Source organism: Pristiophorus japonicus, chromosome 1 (assembly GCF_044704955.1).
Source record: "Pristiophorus japonicus isolate sPriJap1 chromosome 1, sPriJap1.hap1, whole genome shotgun sequence".
Taxonomy (NCBI): Eukaryota; Metazoa; Chordata; class Chondrichthyes; family Pristiophoridae; genus Pristiophorus; species Pristiophorus japonicus.
In genome coordinates, this window is record NC_091977.1 from 152,558,216 (window position 1) to 152,572,411 (window position 14,196).

The 14,196-nt window shown below is 43.6% G+C and overlaps 1 protein-coding gene across 4 annotated transcripts in view; it reads left to right on the forward strand.

Moving 5' to 3' along the window:
- Nucleotides 1–14,196, forward strand: part of tmem232 (transmembrane protein 232) — a 243,252-nt gene that overhangs the window by 22,545 nt on the left and 206,511 nt on the right. For 2 of the 4 annotated variants that reach the window (XM_070865244.1, XM_070865259.1), the window contains exons 4-5: nucleotides 5,299–5,404; nucleotides 7,247–7,404. In XM_070865244.1, the coding sequence (XP_070721345.1) occupies nucleotides 5,299–5,404; nucleotides 7,247–7,404 (264 nt within the window). Of the gene's footprint in view, nucleotides 1–801; nucleotides 872–5,298; nucleotides 5,405–7,246; nucleotides 7,405–14,196 lie in introns of those variants that run through there. The other 2 variants (XM_070865265.1, XM_070865252.1) reach the window with 2 other exon arrangements.

Here is a 14,196-nt window from a genome sequence, read left to right on the forward strand (position 1 = left end):
TGGGACCTGGGGTTACTTGTGCATGAAACACAAAAGGATAGTATGCAGGTACAGCAAGTGATCAGGAAGGCCAATGGTATCTTGGTCTTTATTGCAAAGGGGATGGAGTATAAAAGCAGTGAAGTCTTGCTACAGCTATATAAGGTATTGGTGAGGCCACACCTGGAATACTGCATGCAGTTTTGGTTTCCATATTTACGAAAGGATATACTTGCTTTGGAGGCAGTTCAGAGAAGGTTCACAAGGTTGATTCCGGGGATGAGCGGGTTGACTTATGAGGAAATGTTGAGTAGATTGGGCCTCTACTCATTGGCATTCAGAAGAATGAGAGGCGATCTTATTGAAATGTATAAGATTATGAGGGGGCTTGACAAGGTGGATGCAGAGAGGATGTTTCCACTGATGTGGGAGACTAGAACTAGAGGACATGATCTTAGAATAAGGGGCCGCCCATTTAAAACAGAGATGAGGAGCAATTTCTTCCCTCAGAGGGATGTAAATCTGTGGAATTCACTGCCTCAGAGAGCTGTGGAAGCTGGGACATTGAATAAATTTAAGACCGAAATAGACAGTTTCTTAAATGATAAGGGGATAAGGGATTATGAGGAGTGGAAGTGGAGCTGAGTCCATGATTAGATCAGCCATGAACTTATTGAATGGCGGAGCAAGCTCGAGGGGCCGTATAGTCTACTCCTGTTCCTATTTCTTATGTTCTTATGTTGTTCTTATACTGTGTACAGTCTTCGTCTCTTTACCCAAGGAAGGATATACATGCCTTAGAGGAGTGCAATGAAGGTTCACCAGACTGATTCCTGGGATGGGGGATTGTCCTATGACGAGAGATTGAGGATACTTTCAGGATGTGCATGCAGTAAGCAAGATGTTTAATATATATCCAACATGTGACTTTGAATGACCTTAGGGCAACTGAAGTGGACAATAAATGTTGCTTTGCCAGTGTCACATTCATCCGAAGAACTATTTTTTTTTAAAAGGCTGGGCAAGACAAAATATATATTACGGAGACATGGCTCCAGGGTGACCAAGGCTGGGAACTCAACATCCAGGGGTATTCAATATTCAGGAAGGATAGACAGAAAGGAAAAGGAGGTGGGGTAACGTTGTTGGTTAAAGAGAAGATTAACGCAATAGTAAGGAAGGACATTAGCTTGGATGATGTGGAATCTGTATGGGTAGAGCTGCGGAACACCAAAGGGCAGAAAAAGCTAGTGGGAGTTGTGCACAGACCACCAAACAGTAGTAGTGAGGTTGGGGATGGCATCAAACAGGAAATTAGGGATGCGTGCAATAAAGGTGCAGTAGTTATCATCAGTGACTTTAATCTACATATAGATTGGACAAATCAAACTGGTAGCAATACGGTGGAGGAGGATTTCCTGGAGTGTATAAGGGATGGTTTTCTAGACCAGTATGTCGAGGAACCAACTAGAGAGCTGGCCATTCTAGACTGGGTCTTGTGTAATGAGAGAGGATTAATTAACAATCTTGTTGTGCGAGGCCCCTTGGGGAAGAGTGACTATAATATGGTAGAATTCTTCATTAAGATGGAGAGTGACACAGTTAATTTAGAGACTAGGTCCTGAACTTAAAGGAAGGTAACTTCGATGGTATGAGATGTGAATTGGCTAGGATAGAATGGCAAATGATACTTAAAGGTTTGACAGTGGATAGGCAATGGCAGACATTTAAAGATCACATGGACGAACTTCAACAATTGTATATCCTGTCTGGTGTAAAAATAAAACGGGGAAGGTGGCTCAACCATGGTTAACAAGGCAAATTAGGGATAGTGTTAAATCCAAGGAAGAGGCATATAAATTGGCCAGAAAAAGCAGCAAACCTGAGGACTGGGAGAAATTTAGAATTCAACAGAGGAGGACAAAGGGTTTAATTAGGAGGGGGAAAATAGAGTATGAGAGTAAGCTTGCAGGGAACATAGAAACTGACTGCAAAAGCTTCTATAGATATGTGAAGAGAAAAAGATTAGTGAAGACAAATGTAGGTCACGCAGTCAGAATCAGGTGAATTGATAATGGGAAACAAAGAAATGGCAGACCAATTGAACAAATACTTTGGTTCTGTCTTCACTAAGGAAGACACAAATAACCTTCCGGAAATATTAGGGGACCGAGGGTCTAGTGAGAACAAGGAACTGAAGAAAATCCTTATTAGTCAGGAAATTGTGTTGGGGAAATTGATGGGATTGAAGGCCGATAAATCCCCAGGGCCTGATAGTCTGCATCCCAGAGTACTTAAGGAAGTGGCTCTAGAAATAGTGGATGCATTGGTAGTCATTTTTCAACGTTCTATAATCTCTGATCAGTTCCTATGGATTGGAAGGTAGCTAATGTAACCCCACTTTTTAAAAAAGGAGGGAGAGAAAACAGGGAATTAAAGACCGGTTAGCCTGAGATCGGTAGTGGGGAAAATGTTGGGATCAATTATTAACGATGTAATAGCAGCGCATGTGGAAAGCAGTGACAGGATCGGTCCAAGTCAGCATGGATTTATGAAAGGGAAATCATGCTTGACAAATCTTATAGAATTTTTTGAGGATGTAACTAGTAGAGTGGACAAGGGAGAACCAGTGGATGTGGTGTATTTGGACTTTCAGGTGAGTGGGCAAATGCATGGCAGATGCAATATAATGTAGATAAATGTGAGGTTATCCACTTTGGATAGGAAGGTAGAATATTATCTGAATGGTGACATATTAGGAAAAGGGGAGGTGCAACGGGACCTGGGTGTCATGGTACATCAGTCATTGACAGTTGGCATGCAGGTACAGCAGGCGGTGAAGAAGGCAAATGGCATGTTGGCCTTCATAGCGAGAGGATTTGAGTATAGGAGCAGGGAGGTCTTACTGCAGTTGTACAGGGCCTTGGTGAGGCCACACCTTGAATATTGTGTACAGTTTTGGTCTCCTAATCTGAGGAAGGACATTCTTGCTATTGAGGGAGTGCAGCGAAGTTTCACCAGACTGATTCCCGGGATGGCAAGACTGACATATGAAGAAAGACTGGATCGACTAGATTTATATTCACTGGAATTTAGAAGAAAGAGGGGGGGATCTCATAGAAACATATAAAATTCTGGGATTGGACAGGTTAGATGCAGGAAGAATGTTCTCGATATTGGGGAAGTCCAGAACCAGGGGTCACAGTCTAAGGATAAGGGGTAGGCCATTTAGGACTGAGTTGAGGAGAAACTTCTTCACTCAGAGAATTGTGAACCTGTGAAATGCTCTACCACAGAAAGTTGTTGAGGCCAGTTCGTTAGATCTATTCAAAAGGGAGTTAGATGTGGCCCTTACAGGTATGGAGAGTAAGCAGGAATGGGGTACTAATGTTGCATGATCAGCCATGATCATATTGAATGGTGGTGCAGGCTTGAAGGGCCGAATGGCCTACTCCTGCACCTATTTTCTATGTTTCTATATGAAATTTCTGGGAAGCCAGAACAGCCAAAAATATGGAGTGAAAAAATGTTAAATGGGTTGCTGGGACAGAAGAAAAAGCAGGGCCGGCTGGGAATAAGATCAGGAATGTGTTTGAGAAGCAGGCGAAGTAAAGCTGGGAGAAGGGCAGATTGAGGCCTAAATGGCCCACATAGTAAATTTTGAAAATGTTGTATTGGGGCTGGGAGCGAACAGGGCAGACCAGGTAGAGGTGGGGGAAGCATAGCAGGGTGACTGAGCAGAGCCAGATGTTGTAGCAACAAAGGCTGTAGAGACAATTGAAGTATTAGAGGCAACACCAAGAGAGATGGGGAGAACAGCTGGGCAAGCAGCGGAGTCCAGTGAGAACAGTGTGTCTTCAGAAAAAATCCCAAGAGTGGCGAGGGAGCCGTAACACGGGTCAGCAGGCATCAGAGCAGGGCCAACTCGCAGGAAAGGGCTGGGGTGGTGGCAAGAGGCTGAAATTAATTAAAACAAATACACAAAAAAAGAAATTGAAAGAGATACATTAAATTAAAAGTAAGACTTGTCTGCACAGAAGGAAAATCAGGTGAAAAATAAAGCGATGAGTGGCACTGGGCATCTTGCACTGTAGTGGCACCTAGTGGACTGGGAGGTAAGAATAATGTTAAGTATGCAAAAAAGCAGGCATTACAGAAACGTCCATGAAAGTTATTTAAGAAAGTGTTACTAAGTGTCACAAGGAATGACAAAAATTGTGACACAGGAAGTGTGGCAAGAGGAATCCTTAAGAACTTTAATAAATTATATATGAAAGAGGAAATCGATACAGATGTTTTATAACTAACCAAGAAAACGGTTTAGTCATTACAATAGTAAATAAAGGTAACTTTGTTGTGCAATGCAAAATATTTATTAGTTGTGGCTGTTTGCTAATAACTTTTGTTCGATAATTGTTTGTTTATGCTGTGCATAGTTGATATACAAGCCTAAACATCTCCAGTACAGTGAACTAAGAATAAAACTATGTTGATCAGTTTGAAGGTTTAGTGTTTAGTTACAAAATGCGTAACTATTTCATTATTTGATCACTGGCAGTCTGACATTTACAAAACTATGCAAAATATTCTGAGAACTTAGTCTGGTGACATGGCAGGAATCAGCAGTTCTGGTGGTCTGCCTCCTTGCTGACTTCCCGAACTCCATCCTTCCTAAACAAAACTCATCCAGAGTTCTGTTGTCTGCGTTTTGTCCTGCATAAACTCATTTATCACCACTGTGCTTCCTGCCCCTCAGTGCGTTGACTTCAAAGTCTTCAGCCTCATCTATAGATCTCTGTATTGTCTCCCTTCTCCCGACTTTACTGGGTTAATCCGACTGTCCTGAAGTCTGCTACTGTTATACTACTATTGATTTCTCTTTATTATGTAGTTATAGTAACCTTTAGCCTTTGCCTATTAAGCAGGAAGGTTTAAGTCAGTTTGAAGTACCACGGGTCTATTGAGCCAGGACTGACCTTAAACCAATGGTCAGTTTAGTCACTTCAGCAAACCTAATTAAAAGACATGCCAGCACATAGTGATTCATATATTTCAGGGAACTTTAATCAGTTGACAACAAACGCAGGAAAAACTCTTAGTTCTTCTTGAGTTCTGTTATCTCAGAGCTACAGCAGCAAAATAAAAATGCCTTGAATATATTTAACAAATAAGGAGGCTTGGTAAGTAATTTCACAATGTAAAGCATTGCCTTGGCTGGCTCACCATAATGTACCATTTCCAGTGACACAGTTACGGTAGTAATAAGTACTGAATGCTGCAAATACAAATGAAGTTCACTGATTTTCCTTTCTGTCTTAGCGCAAAGCTGGTCTGAATACAATGGGTTCAGGGGATCATGTAAATCTACCAGTAGCTTGGACGGAACTAGCTTTGCTGGTTCAGTGTAAAGGGAAAATACAAGAAGGTAAGTTTTATGTCATCTTCAAAGAAGGTTAGTGATCATCACTATAAACACATCTATAAAGCAAATGGTATGGTATTGCAAGTGCAGTGCGGGATGACCTTCCTGTTAACTAAAATCAAAACTCAATTAGTCATAATGTAAACCATTTGCATTTCTAAAACATCTTTTATCTGGAGTCATGTACAGAAAGGTTTGCTGAATTGTATGTGGAAACTAGGTTGCCACTAAAGACAGTTTAATGTGTTTAAATATAACTTAAAGCATAACTTAAAGATGGTAATAGCTAATATTTTGCTGTGGGGAAAGAGTGGCAAAATGTTTTCAAACATAATGGCCTGGAATTTGCGGTCAGCAGCAAAGCGAAGGCGTGAGGTACCCTCCGCACAATCCCTGTGTCGAGAACTTTGGGTTTTCCGACCTTCAATTCAATTCAACTGACTGTAGTGGGGATCCCCTTGTTTGAACTGTTGTGATGTCAATAGACTGTCTAAGCAGCCAATCAAAAGACAAAATTCTCAGACAGCGAAAAAGGAAGCGAGTAAGCCCATAAAATTCTAACTCCTTAAAATAGTTCGAGAGAGAAAAAAATAAATATTGGGGCTCTCACATGTGGAAAAAGCAAACCTGAAATAAAGATGGACAAACTTTAAAAAAAAATTTGAAAAGTTTCAAAATTAATTAAAATGGACAAATTTCAAACTGCACAAAGTTAAAATTAGTTTTTCAGGCCCTTAACATATGTTTAGCAGTCACTACACTGTTAAAACCCCAGTTACACCTAATCCCTTTGGATCTAACTTTTAGTGGGGAATTGAACAATGTACTTAGTGTGGAAGAGCTGAAGTTTTCATCAGTTTCCCTGATTTGACTGATTGCACAGATTGCTGGCTCTGTGGGGGACGGGGGTGGGGAGGGGTGGTGTGGTTGTGCACAGCGTAGCCTGTTTCGGAGCTGTCAATGACTAAACCGCAATCTTCGATATTCCCGCATACACCTGTGTCAAATCCTGAAGCTGTGGTCAGTTTCAAAGGCGGAATGACAGCGAATGCTGCCAGTTCACAGTCATCCCAACCACAAATTCCAGGCCTATATATAATATATTTATACAAAAATAAAATCATAATGGCATAATATGTAAAATGTGGTTAGATCAAAGAATGATTTGTGTCTATTTTGTGCTGTTTACTAAGAACAGCAGTTAAGTATGTGTTAATTCCATCAAAATATTTATAATGGTAATGTGCTGGAATAAATATTTGCACGCGAAATTCCATTGTCGCAAGTAAGGCGGAGTTCAACACATGGCTGTCCAAATGGATAGATGTGGATCCAAAGACAAATGGCGGGATGAGATCATTAGCAAGTTCAGGATGGGTGGCCTTGTGAGGGTGGCTGATATGATCCACCTGCCAGGAGTGGAGTGGCACCATGGCACTGGTAGGTTACCACCTAGGGTCTTTCCAGCCCAAGAAAAATCTGCATTAAAGGTCTTCAGCTCTAATGGGTGCGAAAAGTCTGTCAACTTAAAACAACCTGGGTACTTTCCCTGATGCACCCACTTGACTTGGGGGAACAAGCAGGCAGAAGATCCATCCATCGGCTTCCTATCAGAAAATGGATGGAAAAAATCTAGACATATTTCAGACTCCAGTTGGACCCCAGGGCCCAATTGGAATTTTGGGCCTTTTGACTTTGTTCCAGTATAATAGAAACAAGTATAATTGATGGAAAAGTTAAATAGGTTTAATGAAAAAGTAATTGGCAATAACATATAATTAGCTTGTTTGTGAGTCATACTATATGATTCTGTATTGATTCATTTTTTATTTTTCATTTCTCAAGAAGCTCTGGACATTCTCTTGATTTCTTTGGATCATGCACCATTGCACCCAGACCAGATTCCTGTGCTGTTCTTCCTTGCAGAGTCAGTCTTGTACTGGATCTGTACTGATGCAGTAAAGCAGTTATATCTCTATACCTGTGAAGTCAAGATAATAAAGGTACATGATCAAATTAAAGTAATGACTCAAATAGCCTTTATAGGCAGAGTAGCATAACAAGAAGGCAAGACATTTCTGTGGTTGAAAATTAGATTCTTAACACAAAAACCTTGGAGTTATATTTTTGGGGACGAGTGTTCTGTCAAATTCTCCAGCAGAAGTCTGACTTACCGATACCCACATTCAAGTGCCTCCCAGGTGCCTAATCCATACAGCAGAGTAGGTCATAGTTATGGAGAGTATGCAATGGGACTGGAAAGTATATATGCTCCAAGACTCCAACATGCTTCTGCTATTATAAGTCCTGCATGAACTAGCTCTCTGTGTGCCAAAACAGACAATGCCCTGTGTTGATGAAATAGATACTGCAACTCATAAATGCACAACTTGAGCAACATCCAAGGCTGAAATGTCTATCTCAGTATTTCCAATGCTGAACATACAATTCGCTATATTCAAACTTACCCCATTTTACAAAAATGATGTGAATATTTTTTGACTTTGATCAGGTATTCTCATTAGCCTATCAAAAGGATGATCATTACAATTTCCCAGAAAGTGATTGCTCAGCTCGAACAGTATGGAGAGATGCTGAACAAAGGGCCAATACTTATTTCAAGGGAAGACAGAATTCCATGCTGCTTGTAGTAACTGGTTGTTTAGAGAGTAGTATGAGCAGAGACCGAGCAATAAGTCATCTACCCCCCCGACCCGACACCCGCTCCCCCCCCCGACCCGAGACCCGACACCTGCTCCCCCTCCCCCCCGACCCGACCCGACACCCGACACCCGCTCCACCCCTCCCACCCGCCGCCCCGACCCGACCCGACACCCGCTCTCCCCCGCCCCGACCCGACCCGAGACCTGACACCCCCCGACCCGAGACCCGACATACCCCGCCCCGACCCGACCCGAGACCCGCTCCCCCGCTCCCCCCTCGACTGACCCGACCCGACCCCCCCCCCCCGCTCTCTCTCTCTCTCTCTCTCTCTCCCTCCCCCCCTCCCTCTCTCTCTCCCTCCCCCCCCTCCCTCTCTCTCCCCCCCTCCCTCTCTTTCCCTCCCTCCCTCTCTCCCCCCTCCCTCTCTCCCCCCTCTCTCCCCCCTCCCTCTCTCCCCCCTCCCTCTCTCCCTCCCCCCCTCTCCTTCTCTCTCTCCCCCCCTCCCTCTCTCTCCCTCCCCCCCTCTCTCTCTCTCCCCCCTCTCTCTCTCTTCCCCCCCTCTCTCTCTCTTCCCCCCCTCTCTCTCTCTTCTCCCCCCCTCTCTCTCTCCCTCCCCCCCCCTCTCTCTCTCTCTCCCTCCCCCCCCTCTCTCTCTCTCCCTCCCCCCCCTCTCTCTCTCTCTCCCTCCCCCCCTCTCTCTCTCCCTCTCCCCCCTCTCTCTCTCTCCCCTTCCCCCTCTCTCTCTCTCCCTCCCCCCCACTCCTCTCTCTCCCTCCCCCCCCTCTCTCTCTCTCCCTCCCTCTCTCTCTCTTCCCCTCCCGCTCAGCGGCACGAATGGCTGCAGAATTCTCCCTGGCTGAAGCACTTTCACACAGGTAGGAAGATGGTTTATTTAATCTTTTCTTGGCTTATAAATGTTTATTCAGGTTGGATTTATTTGTATAATATTTGTAGAAGTATAAATAAGGATTTATTGTCGAATTTAATGAGTTCCCTTCCTCCCCCCCCTCCCCCCCACCTCGTTCTGGACGCCTAATTTGTAACCTGCGCCTGATTTTTTAATGTGTAGAACAGGTTTTTTCAGTTCTACAAAAATCTTCACTGGCTCCATTCTACTTTAGTTTGGAGTACATTTTCACTGTGGAAACTTTCAAATCAGGCGTCAGTGGCCGGACACGCCCCCTTTTGAGGAAAAAATTCTATTCTAAACTAGAACTGTTCTACCTGACTAGAACTGCAGAAAAAAAAAATGTGGAGAATTGCGATTTCTAAAATAGTCCGTTCTCTACCAGTTGCTCCTAAAAATCAGGCGCGAATCATGTGGAAACTTGGGCCCATTATTCCTACTCTGGTGGAGTTTCAAGTAGATTATATTCTGAGTAACCCATTATAAAGCAGATGAAGATGAATATTCGTTTTTAATTTTGTCTTTCCCTTGATCTCAGTTATTTTCTGTTCACTTGTTTGCCTTGTTATTTCTCTTGTTTTGGTCATTCTGTTACTCTTGCTGGTTTTTTTGAAGCTATCAGCCAGGTTGTATTTCCACATTTTACATCAGACTTAACACAGATTTTTTTAATACAACTTGAACCCATGAAAAAGCAGGTTCCAAATGTTGCGCCTCTTGAACTTGTCAAGCCATGATTACAACTACTCTTTCGTCAGGATATGTACAGTGACAGAGATAAATGGTTCAAGAAGATAAAAATGAGAGCCAAAATCTTGTAGGCAACAACAATAACTTGTATTTATATAGCGCCTTTAACATAGTGAAACGTCCCAAGGCGCTTCACAGGAGTATTATGAGATCAAAAATTTAGGCAGGGGAAAGAGAAGTTGAATTAAAAATAACTCAGTCACCTCATACTCAGAATATCTTTAACCCCCCAAAAAAATCAGCTTTTCCAAAGTTGTTTGCGGATGGATTTCCAGCAATCACATAAACAATTCGGAGTGAATTTACAGGTAGTCGATGATAATCAACAAAACAAATGTTATCAATTTTTTGACCATGTTGAAAGTTGGGAAATTGAATTCTTTCCCTTGGCTGACATACTGCCTTTAGGTTTCAGGTCGGGGCCTCCACGCTGTTCCCAGGCCGTCGCTCGCTGTTCCTTTTATGCCCCCGACCTGCCGCTGTTGGTCTCTCGCAGGTCAGGGCCATAAAAGGAACGGTGAGCGACGGCCCAGGGAGCAGTATGGAAGCGTGCCACTACAAGGTACAGCGCGAGCTGGTGCAGGAGGGCAATGTCAGAGTGACGTCAGCAAGGTCCAAGTCGGTGATTGGAGCGTGGGCAGGTGCAGCAGGAGCAGCGAGATCGGGGCGAAGGAGCTGTGAGAGATTGTAGAGGGATGTGATCGGGGCCAGGGGCCCAGGGGCAGCACGGGCCAGCCCACACTGTGATATGTGTGTGCACTGGGTCCGTGCAGCAGAGCAGGTCTCCAGTTGTCTTGGGTAATCCTTGCCACTGGACCAAGACCTAGCTCTGTCAAGCTCCAGCCACCACACGTTAAAAAAATCCACACACAGGCATCTTCCACCCTTGAGGATGTAGTTTGGGTTTTTCTTTCAAAAAACTGTGAACTCATCCTTTTTTTTGGCGTGGAAGCAAGTCATCCTCGTTTCGAGGGACTGCCTATGATGATGAGGTTTCAGACTTCAATAGGTTAAATTTTGGACTCTGTAGATCTGAATTTATCTGAATATCATACTCAGAAGCATTTTAATGGAGCAGATTCAATGGGAAAAATGGGGGAGTGTGTTGAAAAAAATTATGCTGGCACTGGGCTTTTGTTTATCTTTAATTGTCCTTTCATAAAAGAGGAAGATAATCTTATTTTAGTAGCACTTATAGTTATGGATGCAGCATTGTTTTTAATTTGATCATTAACTATAAGCTGAGTAATAACATATATGTAGGTTTGTATATGTAGATGTAAATATATATATATTTCGCTGCTTTTTTCAACACAATTTGCCTGAAATCAGCCAAACCAGTGCAAAAGATCAAGGAATTTCTAGCGCAAGTTACATCCAGCACAAAATCGACTTTCCACGATCTTTTTAAATAAAAAAGTTTTTAAAAATATCGCACTAAAAGCCGGACTCACTGACAAAACTGATCATTCCCTTGATCGAATTAATCGCCATGGCGAGTTTCTGCTTATTGCGTTAGTTTGTGGGCCTTCGAGGAGGCTCTTAAAATTAAGCTTTCTTTTAAACTGCAAGGACACGCTTTGAAAGCTTTTAAATAATATTTTTTTAATTTACTAAGAAACTGACTACTGTACACTAATGTAACTAGTAAATGTTTTTGTATATTTTTAATATCATTTTCAATTAGTTAAAATCAGGTTATTCACAGGTTGTGGACTAGACATTCTTACTAAAAATGGTTATATTTTGTTCTAAACCCATTTGCAGCTATATTAATAAAACTGCACCAGGTTACCACTGTTAAATATAACAAGGTATATTTTTTAAGACAATTAAAAAAAAATACATTCTAAAAAGCTGCCTAACTGCTGGTTCATGGAAAATGTTATGCTCAGCATTATACAAATGAGTTTGAACAGAAACATGAGCAAAAATAACACTTTTGAAAACTAGCGCAATTTTTGCCCGAATTGTCGATTGCGCCCAAAGTGGAAACTCTTTAAAGTACATGAGAGTTTAATTCATATGTAAAAACCAATTTACTTGGACAAAGTTTTTGATGAATTTGTAACAGAGGAAAGATAAATCTCAGTTATTGTAGTGAGTCACTTTTAATGTCAGTAGTCCTCTTAGTGACTATGGGCCCAAAATTGATGATGTTCTGCTGCCGCCCGTTTCTCGGCAGTATTTGGGCGTTCCTTCATTTTTTATCGCCTGCTACCGCTGAGATCCTCCAGCGCGACTATGATGGTAATGTAGCGAGCGGCAGCGGGAGCGGAGTGTAGTGGGCGTTGGCAGGTGGTGCAGGCCATTAGACATGGCAAAGATCGGAGGCTGAGTTTTGTGCATGCGTATGCGTCTGTCAAACTCCAACCCCGTCCCCCGTCAGCCCCGAATCATTCACTCTACAGGACCCGAGGCCTGAGACTGCCGACCTGTCTCTGCCCCACTCCGGCCCAAGCTCGGCGAGGAGGCCGAGAAGTGGTCGGCGGGGTGGCCGAGAGGGGTTGGAAGGGCGAGAGAGAGAGAGCCTTGGGGTGGGGGGGGGGAGAGAGAGCGCCGGGGGGAGGGGAAGAGGAGAGAGAGAGAGAGACTGGGAGAGAGAGAGCCTGGGGGCGTCGGGGGGGGGGGGGGGAGAGAGAGAGAGCCTGGGGGCATCGGGGGGGGGGGGGAGAGAGAGAGAGAGCCTGGGGGTAGGGAGAAAGTGAGAGAGACCCTAGGGGAGGGAGAAGAGAGAGAGAGCCTGGGGGAGAGTGAGCCTGGGGGCGTCGGGGGGGAAGAGAGAGAGAGAGCCTGGGGGGAGGGAGAGAGTGAGAGAGACCCTAGGGGAGGGGGAAGAGAGAGAGAGAGCCTGGGGGAGAGAGAGAGCAAGCCTGGGGGGAGAGAGAGAGCGAGAGAGAGCCTGGGGGGGGGGGGCGGGGTGTCGGGTGGGAAAGAGAGAGAGAGAGAGCCTGGGGGGAGAGAGAGAGAGAGAGACTGGAGGGGAGAGAGAGAGAGAGAGAGAGCCTGGAGGGGGGAGAGAGAGAGACTGGGAGGGGAGAGACATGGATGGGGGCGGGGGATTGGAGAGGAGATAGGGAACTCGGGGATGATGGATCACGTACTTACATTGGAGTGGATGAAATCCAGAAGTCACGACACTGTCACTATTCACTTCGTATCCAATAAACCTATTAACAATCCGTATACAATGCCCCCTCTGGTGGGGTAGGGGAGGGGGTAAGGTCATGCACTTGCGCTGATGTAAGGAGGGAGTTTGGCTGGGGGAGGGATGCACTTGCACTGGGGTAAGGCACTTTGGCTGGGGGAGGGTTGTACTTGGACTGGGCTGAAATTGGTGCTGAAATGGTAAATCCTAAGTGTTAAACTCTTAGCAGCCTTTCATCAAATACTCCCGTTTTCAAAATGGCATCCGTACTGTCCGCTTAAGACGGTATTTAGGGCGGGCAGTAAATGGACTACCGCTGGCAGTAAATCTCTGATGAATTTACTACTGGCGGGATTGTGGGCAGTAAGAGGGCAGTAATTGATTTTTAAAAATCAAATTTGCATTTCTGGCCGGTAATATGGTGAATTTCGGGCCTAATTAATATTAGCTTTTTTATTTTTGGAATTTTTCAATTCCTCAATAATAGGTACAACATACAAGATAAAAATAAATAAGTAAAAATAGAAATAAAAAAGAAAATGAACCAAACTACACTATACAGTTTAACATAGATAAACATCCCAAGGCTCTTAGAAAAACAGAAACATAGAAAATAGGAGCAGTAGAAGGCTATTTGAGCTTGCACCGCCATTCAATATGATCATAGCTGATCCTCTATCTCAACACCATATTCCCAATTTTTCCCAATAACCCTTGATGCCATTTGTGTCTAGAAATCTATCTATCTCCTTCTTAAATATATTCAGAGACTTGGCCTCCACAGCCTTCTGTGGCAGAGAATTCCACAGGTTCACCACCCTCTGAGTGAAGACATTTCTCATCTCAGTCCTAAATTTCCTACCCCATAACCTGAGACTGTGACCCCTTGTTCTAGACTTTCCAGCCCAGTCAGAATTTTACACGTTTCAATGAGATCCCCTCTCATTCTTCTAAACTCTAGTGAATACAGACCTTCGACCCAATCTCTTCTCATACAACAGTCCTGCCATCCCAGGAATCAGTCTGGTGAACCTTCGTTGCACTCCCTCTATGGCAAGTATATCCTTTCCTAAGTGCTTTAATTTTGCACATTAACTTCTTTTGTGGGACTTTATCAAAGGCCTTCAGAAAATCCAAATACACTACATCCATTGGTTCTCCAATATCCTACATCCTCAAAAAACTCCAGTAGGTTTGTCAAACGTGATTTTCCTTTCATAAATCCATGTTGACTTTGTTTAATCCCATTGATATTATCTAAGTGTCCCGTTATCACATCCTTTATAATAGACTTTAGCATTTTTCCTACTACTGATGTTAGCTAAC